At 37.0% G+C, this 16246-nt stretch overlaps 1 protein-coding gene across 1 annotated transcript in view; it reads left to right on the top strand.

Annotated features, from left to right (window-relative positions):
• Positions 1-16246, top strand: part of LRRK1 (leucine rich repeat kinase 1) — a 150113-nt gene that overhangs the window by 64993 nt on the left and 68874 nt on the right. Inside the window, exons 6-11 of the mRNA XM_044665409.1 lie at positions 3976-4202; positions 7525-7652; positions 8736-8899; positions 9556-9693; positions 13578-13690; positions 14947-15023. Of these exons, the coding sequence (XP_044521344.1) occupies positions 3976-4202; positions 7525-7652; positions 8736-8899; positions 9556-9693; positions 13578-13690; positions 14947-15023 (847 nt within the window). The remainder of the gene's footprint in view (positions 1-3975; positions 4203-7524; positions 7653-8735; positions 8900-9555; positions 9694-13577; positions 13691-14946; positions 15024-16246) is intronic.

Below are 16246 nucleotides of genomic sequence, written 5' to 3'. Positions count from 1 at the left end.
TCATATTCTTTGTGTTCCTTTGGGACACCAATATTTCATTACCTTCTTATACCAGAATTATTTTAGCCATTCCCCAATTATTGGCCATCGACTTTTGTTTCTAGTTCTTTACAACCATCATAAATAGTGCAATAAATATTTTGGTGGTAGAGATCTTCTGGATTTATCCATTCTTTCTCTGAAAAACAACTCTGGACAGAAAGAAAAACACTAAAGTTTGTACAACAATTCTTCCTCTTCCCCCTCCTTCTCACCCTTCCCTCTTCTCCCCTTTTCCTTCTTCCTCTCCCCCCATTCTTTCTCCTTCCTTCTTTATCTATGTATATTTCTGTAAACATGTTTATCTGTTTATATGTGTTTGTACACATATGTGTGTATATGTTTAAAACTAGAGTGGGCTTAGTGAATAAAATGTCAAAGAAAACCAGAAAGGCCTGGGATTCATGTGCTGCCTCTGACATTTATTGGCTTTACTACCCTGGACACTTTCTCATTGCTCTAGTTAACTCTATTCTTGTTTTGTTGTTCTCAGTTGTGTTCAACTCTTTGTGACCCCATTTGGGGTTTTCTTGGCAAAAAACTGGAGTGGTTCACTATTTCCTTCTCCAGCTCATTTTACAGATGAGGAAACTGATACAGAGTTAAGTGACTTACCCAGGGTCATATAGATAGTATGTAGCTGAGGCCAGATTTGAACTCAGGTCTTCACTTCAGGCCCAGCAATCTATCCTCTGCACCACCAAAATTCCCAGTCAATCTCTAAGACTATGTATACATTTCTGAGAGTTGCCTACCTGTGTTAGTCAAGAGCTTTTCTTCACCTGTAAGATCTTTATGCCAGTGAAATCACACCAGTCCCTGTCACGATCATGATCCCTCTAAAGAACTGAAGAATGTAAGAAGCACTGTATGTCCATAAATTAAACATCTTGATTACAGTTGAAAATATGTGAACCACCAAATATTCACTGAGTGCTGTCTTATGTATTAAGTGTAGGCTGTGTAAGCACTGTGGGTAGGGAGAATTTTTTTTGTTAGAAAGACATTTTACTTTTTACCAATTATATATAATAACAAATAACCACAATAGTTTTCCAAAGTTGTGTGATCCAAATTGTCTCCTTCCCTTCCTCTTCCCAGAGCAGGCAAGCAATTTGATATGGGTTATACATGTATTATCATGCAAAACATATTTCCATATTGTTCATTTTTGTAAGAGAATAATCATATAAAGCCAAAACCCCAAAATAAAACTGGAAATAAGCTAAAGTGAAAAATCATATGCTTTGATCTGTATTCCAGCTCCAACAGTTCTTTCTCTGGAAGTAAATAGCATTCTTTGTCCTAAATCCCTCAGAATTGTCCTGGATCATTATGGGAGAATATATTAGAGGAATAACACATTAGACCAGTGATTCCCAAAGTGGGCACCACCACCCCCTGGTGGGTGCTGCAGTGATCCGGGGGGGGGGGGGGTGATGGCCACAGGTGCATTTATCTTTCCTATTAATTGCTATTAAAATTTTTTAAAAATTAATTTCCAGGGGGCTAATTAATATTTTTTCTGGAAAGGGGGCAGTAGGCCAAAAAAGTTTGGGAACCACTGCATTAGACCATAGAATGGAAAGGGACCATTCTTCTAAGTCTTCCAAGTGAATAATCTCAATATAATCCTTGAGTCTAGGCTCTTCCCCACTTAGTTGCTATCTTGCCATTCCTACCTCCACAACTTTTCTTATCCATCCCCCTTTCTACAAACACCATCATCCTTAGTTCAAGCCCTTGTTATATATTATGCTTTCCCTGCCTAAGGACTCTCTTCTCCAGTCTTTCCTTCATACACCCATCTGCTAAAGTGATTTTTCCTTAGGTTGCAAATATGTTCAAGTCATTCTCCAACTCTATAAACTTCCAGGCCACTCTATTTGCTTGTGAAAAGCTCCTTGTGAAAAGAAGCTAATTTGTATCCTCAACTACTAGCACAATCCCTGGCACATAGCAAGTGCTTAATAAATGTTTGTCATATTCTTTATTTCCTGTGGGATGGTAATATTCCATAATCTTCATGTACCAGACCTTACAGATAAACAGAACCAAACTTCTCATTTTACAGATGAGGAAGCTCAGGCCTAAAGAGATTACTTGCCCGATGTGTCACAAGTAGTGATAGAGCTCAGTCTATAAGTCTGACATTTCCACTTTATATTGTAGTTATTTGTATATGCTTTTCCTCCCGTTAGATTGTAATCTATTAGAAGAAGGGAGAACAAGCATTTCTTAAGTCCTCAATTTGTGCCAGGCACTGTGCTAATATCTCATTTGATCCTCACAAGAATGCTATTATTACCCTCATTTTACAGTTGAGGAAAATGAGGCAGAAAAAGGCTAAGTGACTTACTCTAGATCACCCAGCTAGTGTCTTAAGACAGAATTTGAACTTAGGTCTTTGTTTTTTCTCATTATCCTTTATTTTTTGGCACTGAGATTGCTGTAGATCTCAGGATTAGCCTGATAAAAGCAGGTAATCAAACATTCCTTTGGAATAATACCTTCCTTGGAGTTATACATTCAAAATACTATGCAAATATGGAAATAAGTACTGCATGAAAATGCTGGTATAACCTATATCAGACTACTGCCTTGAGGAGGGAAAGAGAAAATCAAATCTGAATCTTAAAATGTTAGAAAATAATGATCAAAAATCATTTCCACATGTAACTGAAAAATAAATACCTGAAATTTTTTTCTATATTACTCTTAAATAACATCCCTAGGCAAGCACCTGCCTCCTAGCGGGTGCTAGTGGTATAGCAGAAGTTTGAGCTGAATTCTTAGTTCTGCTACTGTCACTAACTAGCAGAAGGACTTCAACTCTTTGGGCCTCCAGGCCCTTATCTTTAAAATGTGGGAGGTTGAATTAGATGATTGTCAAAGGCTGACCTCTAAAGTTATGATATTTTGACTATGTATTGGCACTTCTGATTCTATTGGAAATCACATTCATGCACAGGGGAAAAACTTTTCTTATAGTAACTTAGGATTGTAGAATAGTAAAAAAGTAGAAAGAAGCCTGGATTTTAGTTCAGGTGATGGTTAGAATAGGTGGATGGTCTCTCAAGTCCCTTCTTCCTCTGGATCCTATGAAAGGCTCTACCCTAGTTACCTTTACTCAAGACGGAATGAATGCTTAAATAAAACATAGGTAAAATGCCACCATCTAGTGTCCATAGAAGGAAATTCTCTCAACGAATGCCAACTTTGAAAGCAAAAATATTTAGCTAAATAGTTTCCAAACCATTTTTTTTTGATAACTTTCCATTCAGACTTCATTGGGTTATTAACATTTTTCCATTTACAAAGCACTAATTTTTGTTTATATTCCTGCTTTTCTAATTTTTTTTCCGATATGGATTTCCAGTTACTTTGGAGAAACAGACCCCAAAACCAGATTTCCTTCCTCAGAAACCTAATTGGGCTTCAAGTTCGTTGGTAATCAAGATGTAAGAAAAATAACCAGATTGTGTGTTCCAGCAGTTAACCATATCCTTTTCTCTACCACAAGCAAACTGCCAACCTTTCTAGCCCAGGGAAGAACAAACCTAGTTAATGGGTATGATCATTTTGTAATTATCTCCTTTTACCAGTTACTAAAAGGAACGTAACAGACAATGTTATTCAATCATAGATTCATTGCTAGAAGGGGTATTAGAGTTAATCTAGTCCAATCCCATCATTTTATATATTCGAATAAAGCCAGTTCACCTAGAGTGGTCTGAAGTCATAGAAATAGTAAGAAGTAGAGCCAGAATTTGAACCCAGGATGTTTGATGACTCCAAGTCTTTCTTTTGTGTACATGGGTTCATTTTTTTTTTAATGAATAGGTTTATACCATATTCTATATTGGTTCCTCACTGATTCAATATATATTAACATATATTTTTCCTTTCTCCTGCTTCCTCTACCCCTCACATTAGGCTCTCCATGTGAAATGGTCCCATCTGAAGTTACCGTGGGTGGATCTAGACTGGCTAATCGATATTTCATGTCAGATCACAGAGTTAGACCTTTCTGCCAACTGCCTGACATCCCTCCCATCCGTCATTCCCTGGGGACTGATAAACCTCCGAAAATTGAATCTCTCTGACAACCAGCTGGTAGAGCTGCCCAGCGTACAATCCTCCGATGAAATCATCTGTACCAGGTGGGCTGTAGTCCCAAGTCATGGAAGAGTGAGTGTGAAAGGAATAGTTCATTCTCCAGGGACAGAGCTACATTTCTCTTCTTGCCAATTTTCCATCATTTTATTTTATGTCTTCAAACATAATTTCCTCTTGGAAATTTGAGCAGGAAGTTCCTGCCCTCTTATAAATCAATTTCCAGCAGGAATAAATCCATTTCCTCTGCTACTCTATCTCTACTTCATTCTTTTAAATGCACTACTATTCCTGACTGGGCCCATAAGATTGTGGTGTTATCCTTAGAATACAAAAATTACTACTGAGGCCCCTTCAGCCTTGCCTACATTTTGATTTTTAACCAACTAAATTGGCCAGCTGGCCCAGCACTAAATGTCACCCAAGATAATCTGTGGGCTATCTTGGCTGACATGCTAATGTGACATGCCTGAACAAATACTCTTTTTTGGTCTGAATATAAGCTGTACTTTTCCCCAAAGTGTGGCTCACATACAGAGCTGTAATTAGGAATTTATGTGACTGGGACAAGTACCACAAACCACCCCTGGGTCTGTTGATATGAAGAAATCTCAGTTGTGCTAGGGATGGAGACAATCCAGGACGTCAGAGCAAAGTCATTGCTGGGGAAGTCTCCGGAGGACCAGATTCCACCTCAGTCTGCTATTTGAGAGCTTCCTATTTTAAACTAATTATTCTTGATGTGATGACTGGAGCAAAACAGCGGTTGCCTAGTTCTATTGATCTAAAACCTGAATGTGCTTCATTATCCCATTCTTCAGACCACAGACTCAGCTCATACCTCAGTGGTGTCCCCAGCCACAGTAGAAGCAATAACAACTTTCTCCTACTTGACACCCAGGCTGAAGGAACCCATACTGGTTGTCCTGGACATGGAGGATCATTTAATCAATTGGCAGATCTCTGAAGCTTACATACTCTGATTGACTGACCCAGGGATCTCCCTTCAAACTTTCCTTTATTTTCTCATTATCCCTGAGGGTGGAGGAGACTGCTAGGCATTGGATGGCGCTCATCCAGCAGAAAAGCATATGAGAGTAAAAACACATGGAATAACAGATTCTTTTTCATCTTTAAATTAAATTTTATTTTATTTTCAGATCTGCATATTTCATTGCTCCCTCACCTTCCCCCTCCACACTATGAAAGCAAAAAAAAAAAAAAATCCTGTTACAAACATGTATAGTCAAGCAAAACAAATTCCTGCATTGGCCATATCCAAAATATGTATGTATATATATACGTGTGGGGGTGTCTGTGTGTATGTATACATACATATATATATATGAAATATATATATTTCAATTTTCATTCTAAGTCCTTTCTCTTTGGAGACTTCTGGATTTATGGTTGATTATTATGTTGATTAGAGTTCCTAAATTTTTCACACTTGTTTTGTCTTTTGTTCTTGTATAAATTGTTCTGAGAATAGTAGTTTCCGAATTTAGCAATTAAGTTTATTTAGGGCTGCCCTGAGAGTGCCAGAGTAAAAATTAGAGAAGAGCAAGTAAGAGAGACCCATCTATTTTATATTCCTCCTGTCAGGAAAAAGTCTCTCCAAATCTGAGACCCAAACGTTCTCTGACTCCATAATGGATGGGGTGGGGAAGGTCATGATCAAAAAGCTTTTGATTCGGAGGTCTGGGAGAAGAAAGATCCCTCAGGAGACTCTACACTGTACCTGCCCAAGCTTAGAAGAGGAAAAGGGGCAGTAAAATGGGGAATATTGTGAGGGGGAGAAAGAAGTTTATGCTTAGGATCAGAGGTTTTAACGTTGAAATTGATCTCAAAAAACACAAAACTATCCCTTCACTTGACAAATGAGGAAATTCGGGCCTTAGGAGGGGATGTGACTTGTCCAGTACCAAATAGCAAGTAAATATCACAATCATGATTTAGACCCATGTCCTCACTCAGCCAGGCTAATTGACCATTCTAAGTTTTGCCATCTTCTTGGATTTAGGTAAAATACGCAGTCTCTCCCCCAAATGGGTCAGTGTTTTGTAAAATACTAACTTTGTGTGAAAGGTTTTTTTTTTTAAGTTTTTTTAAACCCTAATATCTTTATATATATATATATATATATATATATATATATATCCTTCTATATTAATATTTTTTTATTTGTTACAGGGCTAGGCAATGGGGGTTAAGTGACTTGCCCAGGGTCACACAGCTGGGAAGTGTCTGAGACCAGACTTGAACCTTGGACCTCCTGTCTCTAGGCCTGACTCTCAATCCACTGAGCCATCCAGCTGCCCCCTGTGTAAAAGTTTTTGTTTTTTTTTTTAAACAGTCTTATTTGAGGACTCATTGAATCCCTGCAAAGAAAATTATATATTTTACATAAAATTTTACAAATTTAATCTTATTTGATCCTCATAACAACCCTAGGAGATATGTGCTATTATTACCACATTTTACAGTTGAGGAAACTAAGGCAGATAAAAGTTAAGTGACTGACCAGGGGTTATACAACCCGGAATGTCTGAGACTAGATTTGAATTTAGGTTTTATTCCAGGCACTGCCTCTCTGCTTCTGGAAGTGTAAAAAATGTAGTTGTCTATTTTAATCGTTTTAGTATTTGAATAGACATTTCATTCATCTTAAGGCATGATGGTAATTTTACTCAAATTCTACTCGATTCAACTCAAATTCATTTCAGGCTATTTCTTTAAAAAGTATAATATTTTGGCTATTGTTCTTTGGATAGGACATTGGAAATTTTTTTTCCCAGTAAGCCTCACTGGGGTAAAAATGTTAAAATAGTAATAACTAAGGCTATCTAGGTGACTTAGTGGATAGAGAGCCAAGCCTAGAGACTGAAGGTCCTGAGTTCAAATTTGGCCTCATATACTTCCTAATCATGTGTTCCAGGGCAAGTCACTTAATCCCAGTTGCCTGGTCCTTACTTTTCTTCTGCCTTGGAACCAGTAGTCTTTATTCTAAGACAAAAAGTAAAGTTTTTTTTTAAAAAAAAATAGTAATAGATGACATATAGCACTTTGGAATTAAAAAAATACTCAAATATATTACCTTATTTGGTCTTCACAATAACCTTATGTGAAATAGCTTTTATGCCCATTTTACAGATAAGGAAACTGAGGCTCAAGCCAATTAAATGACTTCCCAAAAGTCACCTAACTAGTATCTGGGTTGGGATTTGAAACCAGGTCTTCCTGCCTCTAAGTATAATATTCTATGCACTGCATCATGTGGCCTCTTATACAGGCAGGAAAACTATGATATCATAGTTTTCAGAGCAATAATAAAAACTCCCTTGGTGATTTTATTTCTCTTAATTACAGGTTACTTGAAATTGATCTATCCAGCAACAAGTTTTCACATCTTCCTCCTGGATTTTTACACCTCTCAAAACTTCAAAAACTGACAGCTACAAAAAATTACTTAGAAAAATTATTTGAAGAAGAAAATGGTATGTTAACCTTTGGTAGTCTGATGGAATTTTTTTCCTTCTAAAAGAATTTGCATCAAATAGCAAGTTTAGTCAGTCAACAAGCCCTGTTAAGTATTTATCATATTCCAGTGGCACTGAGCTAAGTCCTGGGGCTACAGATAATGGCAGAAATAGTCTGACTCAAAGAGCTCACATTTTAATGGAAGAGACATCAGGCAACAACTATTTACATAATATAATATGAAAGGGAGGGTACAGGCAGTAAGAGAGACCAGGAAAGACCTGCAGAAGTTGGGGTTTGAGCTGGTTCTTAAAGGACTCCAGGGCAATAGGCAAAGGAGGCAGTCAGGGAGAAGTCATAGTTGGGAGATGTGTTTGAGGAGCAGCAAGAAGGCTGGTGTAGGTGGACTATAGAATTCATAAAGAAAATGATAAAGTATAGGAAACCTGGAAAGGTAAGATGGAACCAGGTTATAAAAGGCATTCAATGACACACAGAATTTTCTGTTTGATCCTGTAGGTAAGTAGGGAGCCGATGGAGTTTACTGAGCAGGAAGAGGACAGGGTCAGGGTTGAGTTTTTGGCAGCTGAGAGAAGGATGGACTGGAGTAGGGAAGAGACTTGTGGCCAGGAGACCCACTTAGGAGGTTGTTGCAGTAGGGAGTAATGAAGGTCTGCACCAGTGTGGTGTGTGTGTGAATGGAGAGAAAAGGATGCATGTGTTGTTAAGGAAAAAACAAAAAGACTAGATGACAAATTTAATATGTGAGACGAGTGAGAGTTGAGGAGTAGAGGATGACACCAAGTTTGTGAATCTGGGTGACTGGGAGAATAGTGGTGCCTTCAATAGCATTAGGAAAAGGTTGACATCTGAAGAATTATAATAAGCCCCGTTTTTAACATTTTGAGTTTGGGGAACTTCCAGTGGGACATCCAATTTAAGTTGTCCAGAAGGTAGTTGATGATATAGGATTGGTGTTGAGCAGAGAGAAATGGGCTAGATACCTAGGTCTGGAAATCATCTATTTAGGGGTGGTAGTTGAATCTATGAGAACTTATGGATCCAGGAGAGAGCAAAAGGTTTCCTCTTTTTTCTTTTAGCGACTAATTGGATTGGATTAAGGAAGCTACAGGAACTTGATCTATCTGACAATAAATTAACAGAATTACCTAATGTATTCCTTCACTCATTCAAATCACTAAATTGCCTGAATGTCTCCAGAAATAAACTGAAGATTTTTCCTGATCCCTGGGCTTGCCCCTTGGTACGTATAGAATCTGAAGCTAAAATAAATATTTGCAACTTAAGAAGAAACTAGATTACATTAAAGAGAAATATTTAAAATTCCTTATGTTGGGAATATGGTGGTAGAAGGAGAAACACAGAAGTCTAGAGAGAAAGTCAATCTAGAGAGAAAAATCAATTAATAAGCACCTATTCTATGCCTGGCCCAGTACTGAGTGCTAGGTATACAAAGACCAAAAGGAAAAAGAAAGATAGAATTCCTGCTTTCAAGTAGTTTTTCAGTTCTATTACTTATTTTCTACAGAATAAATACAAAATAGTTAGGGAAAAATACTGACATTTGATGGATCAGAAAAGCCTCTGTGTAAAAAGTGGTTTCTGAACTGATTCGAAAAGGAAGTGAAAAATCCAGATAGAAGCTAGTAAAAGGCTTCTGTAGGCAGTGAACACTCAATAAGGAGAATAGGAAATGGGATGAAGCTCCCATGCTCAAGAGGGTATTTCTGCCCTTTTTTACTAAGCACTAGGTCATACTTATGAAATAATTTAATTTTAAGAGTATAATTACATAAATTACAAACTCTAATACTTTGAAACTACCTTGTACAGCAAGGTTCACTGTGTTAGAGAACTAGTTAACATCACTCTCTCTTTTGTCTTTCCTTGAATGTTTAGAAATGTTGTAAAGCTGCCAAAAACTTATTGGAGTATCTGCCAGACAAAATTGCTGTTTTTTGGAAAAATCACCTTAAAGAAGTGGATTTTTCAGAAAATGCACTCAAAGATGTTCCCTTGGGACTCTTCCAGCTTGACGTAAGTCTAAAAGCACTTTGTTTCTAATCTCCAGCTTTTATAGAATTGAAGCATAAATGCCAACTAATTGCCAAGGATACCTCTTGACGGTTTCTTATTTTTTCATGTCTATAGTTGTGTCAAATAATTTTACGAGTAGGTGTTTCATTACTTTTTCTAGCTGGAAGGTATATGACTAGATAGTTTTACAGCCTTAGGAGATGTGCCAGAAGAGTAAATGCTTCCCATTCTCATCTAGAAGTGGAATGTATTTCTTTGTCAATATAAAGCCAGCCTGGGGTTAGTGGAAAAGGGCTGGATTGGGAGACAAGGGGCATAGGTTCTCGTCCTCATTCTACTTACTACTTGAGTAAGTCACCTGGCTGAGCTAGTTTCCTCATCTGTAAAATGAAAGGTCTGGACTAGACCTTTTAGATGTTTGCTCTGTCTGAAGTCTCTGCCTTTCCAGGCCATATTTCACACCACTGCCAAAGTCTGACCATGTCACTTGCCTGTTTGGTAAACTGCAGTGGCTCCCTGTTACCTCTAGACCAAATACAGACCCTTCTCTTTGACATTTAAGTCTCTTTGTAGCCTAGCAGCAACCTCTCTTTCCATCTTTATTATACACATTACTTCTCTTCATACCAGCAGCAAGGTAGTAACATGAGTAGGATACTGGGCTTGGCATCAGGAAGACTCATACCTGAGTTCAAATTTGGCCACAGATACTTATTTGTTATGTGACCCCAACAAGTCACTTAACCCTCTTTTCCACAGTTCCTTCATATGTAAAATGAGCTAAAGAAGGAAAAGGCAAACCACTCTAGTATTTTGGCCAAGAAAACCCCACGTGGGTTTACAGAGTCAGACATGACTGAACAACAGCCACTTCTTCACACATTGTTCAATCCAGCCCCAAATGCCTTTCTTGTTGTTCTTCACAGACAGCACTCCCATCTCCGTCTCTGCTCTCCATCCCTTTCCATCAGATCTTTCTTGTGTCTAGAATGTATTCTCTCCTTACAGCTGCCAATTATAATCCCTGATTTCTTTCTAAACTCACCTCAAAGGGCATCTCCTATCTAAAGCCTTTCCTGATCTCTTTCATTAACTAGTGTCCAACCCTACAAATTCTCTCTCTCTCTCTCTCTCTCTCTCTCTCTCTCTCTCTCTCTCTCTTTCTCTCTCTCTCTCTCTCTTTCTCTCTCTCTCTCTCTCCCCCAATCTATATATGTATATGTGTGTGAGCATGATGTGGTTTATACATGTCTATAAACTTTTATAAAGACATCTTTTAGATAAATATGTTAGATGTATATGGAAATTTATCTAAAACATGTTTTATATAAATGTATATATTTTATATGTATAGTCACAAATATGTACATATCATCTTCCATTTTCCCCTTCTCCCCATTCTTATTATGTAAGTTCCTTGAAATCAGGGATGGTTTCCCTCTCTTTTTATCCTCACCATTTAACGCAGTGCTTGGAACTAGTCTTAGATCCTTATAGCTCTAATAAATTAATTGACAGAGGAAGAAGCCCAAAGTAAAAGAGTAGAGCTAGGGAGAACAAATATGGATATCAATTTCAGTGCTAGCCTCAGGTTAGGGAAAGTCAGTTGCCAGCATGGTGTGATTTTGTGGGTGCTAAGAAGACTCAGCTCCCCTGCACATACACCCCTATCCCTGTCTCATGATGCTCTTGTTCTTCAACTACTCTGACAGTCTTCAAAAATTAAGCCTTCAGCCTTCAGCCTTCTGTTGTGTTTTGTTATACTTTCTCTCTCAGAAAGCCCGTGCATATAATGTGAATAATTCAGTCTTCATTTGCAGCCCTGTTTGAGAGGAATTACCTACCATCAGAATTCACACCATTCCTCTTTCTCTGATCAGCAGTCTGAAGAGGCTGTTGTGTTCATCTTTGATCACCAGATGGCACAAGTTGCACACTGTTTTGCTGGACTCGGAGGACATTTAGCACCTAGCAGTTGACTGTGTTTTGATTTTCATCCTAGTAAAGAATAGGCTATAGCTCTATGACCTTTGATTGCTTAAACTCTTACCAGTAGCTTAGCCTGAAATGTGAAAGTATAAAATATTTGTCTGCTTTTAATCCTAGTATCAAATTTTGCCATTTCCTCTTTTGAGAGTGTACTTCATCTTCTTAGATGTTTTTTTTTTTCTTTCCTGTATTTTGAAAATCATGTCTTAGGATTAGGCATGAAACAACAACACTAATAATTAATTAAAATAATGATAGATTATGTTTATATAGCTTTTTGTCATTTCAAAGCAGTTTACTTAAATTAGCTCTTTTTAATCATAGCCACCCAGTGAGTTAAATAGTACAACTTTAATTTGTTTGTTTTGTTACATTTTACAGATATAGAAACTGAGGCTGAGACTAGAGAGATTGTGACTCAACCAATATCAGACAGCTAAAAAGTAATGGAGCCCTGGTTCCATGAAAGGAAAGATCACTGGATTTGAAATCAGAAAACTTAGATTTAAAAATCTCAGCTCTATTACTAAGTGTGTAACATTGGATAAGTCATGCCATATCCCTAGAACCTCAGTTTCCACATTTGTAAAATAAGGATGTGGAAGTAGATGGCCTCCACAGTCTCCTAGCTCTAAGAAAAAACCCTATCATTCAATTATGATTATCCAATTAGCATCCTCTTACTCAAACTATTCTGACTACCGCTCTAACCACCATGCCATGCTATCTCTTCCTACTCAGAGTTTATACTATAACATCACTTGATCAAAATAGTAATTTCATTTTCTTAGAGGAAATATTTCATGCAGATGTGTGGACTTTTTTCTCATTTGTATTAGTTTTTAAAAAATGATCATTAAATACAGGCTTAGAGATTTCTTTATTTTGGTGACTGCCCTATTAATTAAATTCCTATTAACTAAATAATGTCATCTAAAATAAATTATAGAATAAAGACTGAAGGCTAAATCAACTGGGAAGCTTTATTTCATATCCTGAAAGAAAAAGAATTCACACCTATGAAATGTGATCCTTGTACAGAATATGTTCCTTTAATTGCCCCTAGAAATAATTTTATGACAGGAAGCAGCATTCATCTGTAACTTTTGTTAAAAACAAAACATGAAAGAAATGGATTGGGGTAGCCAAGTGACAAAAAGTACTCCTTTCCCTTCTCTGGCCCCTACTTTTGGAATGTGAGAGTTATTGGCCAGGAGTAGTCACACCTTATTTCCTCCCTCATCACTGGCCTTGACAGTACCCCTTCAGAATTCTCTCTGCCCAGGAGAGTTGGAGGAGGAGTAAGTGCAGCCACATATTCCAGTAGTCTAGCCTTGTCCCAAATAGCAAAAATGACACTGCTTTTTTTTTTAAGCCATAGGGACAGAAAGAAAATCAAGGACCAATATGGTTTTGCTTTCCTCTTCCCATTCCAACACCCAATATTCTGCTATTTGGAGTTTCCTAATGCAATGTTACCTTTCCATCATAGATGTGTCAATAGGCAATTTTGTAATAATGAGGGTATGGGGGTATAGCATTCCAAGGTAGGTCACTTCATCTCTTTTAAGTCCTGTGTTCAGAAAGACCCAGGTAGAAAGTTGGTGTGGTATAGTAAAAACAGATTGAACTTGGAACTAAAAAGTTTAAAAAGTAGTTTCAGGATGGGATCTCAATGTGTAAATATACGTGTCTCTATATATGTCTATGTGGATGTGTGCATATATGCATATGTATATATACATGTATAGTAAATTAAACAACTTTCTTGATTCACACATCATTGATTTCTTTTTTCAATATTAATTCTTAGTTCAAGTTGTTTCTTCTATTTTGTGTGTGTGTGTGTGTGTGTGTGTGTTTGATGACGTCTTGGACTCGACTTTCTCTTTCAGACTTTGATGTCCTTGAAATTATTAGGGAACCAACTAATTACCCTTCCCTCTCAAGATAAATGGACCTGCAAGCAACTTAAATATTTGGATCTTTCTAAAAATCAACTTGGAAAGTAAGCAGCTATTCTTTATATTATGATCATCTTTCAGTACAGGGTGCCCCAAAGGTCTTGGTACAGTTTTAAGCTTAAGCTTTGAGCATGCTCAGTTTAATCATAATCTTTCTCCCTATTACATCAGTCAGGAATATTTTCCCTAAATTTAACTGTAATAAAAAGTTACTAGCACCATTCTTTCCATACCTTCTAGTCTGCCCCTTCTGATTATTATTTCTAATTTCAACCTAAATGGTGTAATAATTACAATTTAAATTATGAGGCTGTTAGTAGCTTTTTAGTGGCTTTATTACAGCAAAATAGAGATAGTAAAAAGAGGGAAAATGATTCCTTCAGTTAAGTGAACAGAGCACAAAGCCAAAGACCCATACCTGCCACACCTTAACCAAAGCAAAACTCAAGTTTCTAAAAAAGAGCCCTGCGGCAAGGGTCTCAGTCAAATTTATCTCTCAAGCCACTGCACGTCAAATGATGATGTACTTAAAAGGATGCTGGGAATTTAGCTCAGGTGTAGCAAATTTTCCACCTCCACCTTCCCCCTGTGATCCTTTGGGAGACCAGTCTCCCAAATGGATCATTTTAAACATAATTAACTAAAGTATATACAATATTTACACAGGGAAAATACAACAAAGTATGACTCAACTTTGCATCTTATAATTTAATACCCAAGTAAGAGGGCAGAGAGAATAGATAAAACAAAATCCAGAACCTTCCTAACAAAATGTAAATGGTGTTAATAAGATGCAGCAAATACACCCTTCTGGAAATAAAAAAGACTCATTTATTTATAGGGCACTACCTAAAATAGCATCTGGGCATAATCTAAACCTAATTGGATAATGAATTTCTCAAAAGGATAACCATAATAAACAACCTAAAAATATAAATTCTATCTGTGCAGCTGTCATTTGGTACATGTCCACACTGTATCAGGCAAAGGAAATGTTCTTGTGCATTATCTAAAAAATATTGGAGGACAAAAACTAAAGCAAAGAACATTTTTCTTTTTTTAAATCAGAATAATCTATCAAATATAAATTTAATCAGTTATTTAAAACATGTGTTGCAATTTGCCCCTAAAACACTACTATTGGTAAATAGCAGGCAAAGGTTGCTCCTGCCCACAACAAAACTTCTAAAAGACCGAGTGAATGTTTTGTTTTCTGGTCAGATATTTTTGCATTATATAGAGACACAACCCAAATTGTCATGTCTCCATCACTCTTTCTTCATTTATTTTTTCCCCACAGAAATGAAGATGGACTTAAAACAAGGAGGATTTCCTTCTTCAACACTAAGAGTAGACAGCGTTCATGTACAGAGTCAAGTATGTTTGCATGGTCAGAGCTCATCCTAAAAAAATTAAACAAACAAACAAAAAAAAACAAACTGGGAACAGTATGGGTTGGGTAGACTTGCAGACCCTGGACTTATGGAATTTTCCCATGTAGGTGGGCTTTATTGTCTAAAGGGGTTGAAAATGCAATCAACATGCAGTGTCAAGTTGGGATGAAGTATCTGGAAGTAGCTTGTCTTTTATTCTTGTAACACATGATTCCTGATGTCACATTTCTCAGTAAATCAGTCTACTTAAGATAAACCAGTCTTACTTTGTCCCTAGAACCTCCTTCCTTGGGACAGGGTAACCCAACTCCATCACCATGATCCCTCTTATCATCTCCCAAAGCAGATATTGCCAGGCTCAAAGAATCTAAGCCTGGCAGACTGCCTTTATTAAACTCTGTTTGAGAGGGAAATATAGATTTTCCTGAAGGTTTATCAGTTAGATGTACAATTTTCAGTAGTTTTCACAGTGATTAAAATAAGAAAGATAGATGACTAACAAATTGCTAGAAAATACTGAGGAACTAATAACAACCTGCTCCTGCCTTTAAACTCACTAACATCTTATTTTGTCCTGAAAGCTGAAGAGCTTATAAAGTCAGCTGATCTCCGAAATGTATCCTTTGGGAGGCTGTTCTGTGACAACTAACCAATAATTAAGTCCTCTCAAAGGCAATACAACCTTCTGGCTAGACTTGAAAGATCTGTTTTACTTAGCTTTGAATAGCTTATAATGGAAATGGTTTGGATTAGTGTAAATAAAATCCCACAGAGGCCAAAGAGCATTGGCGGGGTAATTGGACTAGATCAGAAATTCTTAACATGGGGACTGTGAAATTTTAAAAAATATTTTTAAAAAATATTTTGATACATATTTCAATATAATTGATTTTTTTGTAGTCTTTGTATCTTATTTTAGTCATTTAGTTATTTAAAAACACCAGAAAGGTGTTCAGTAGTCTTCATCAGACTTCCAGAAGGGTCTGTGATAAAAAAATTTTTTTTAACTCCAGGCTATAGCCAATCTATAAGATCAGCTCAAAATTTCTTTGACTATGACTATCTTCCTATTTCCAGTAGAGACCATTACTTTCATCTTCATTGTTATTTTTTGAAGGAGCTTACTAGAGTACATGACTCAGGGTTCTGTATGGACTAAAATGGAATACAATAGGATTTGGCAAGTTGTCTCATTTCTCCCCAGTA

This window comes from Gracilinanus agilis, chromosome 2 (assembly GCF_016433145.1).
Source record: "Gracilinanus agilis isolate LMUSP501 chromosome 2, AgileGrace, whole genome shotgun sequence".
Taxonomy (NCBI): domain Eukaryota; kingdom Metazoa; phylum Chordata; class Mammalia; order Didelphimorphia; family Didelphidae; genus Gracilinanus; species Gracilinanus agilis.
This window is presented reverse-complemented; position numbering and strand designations above follow the sequence as displayed.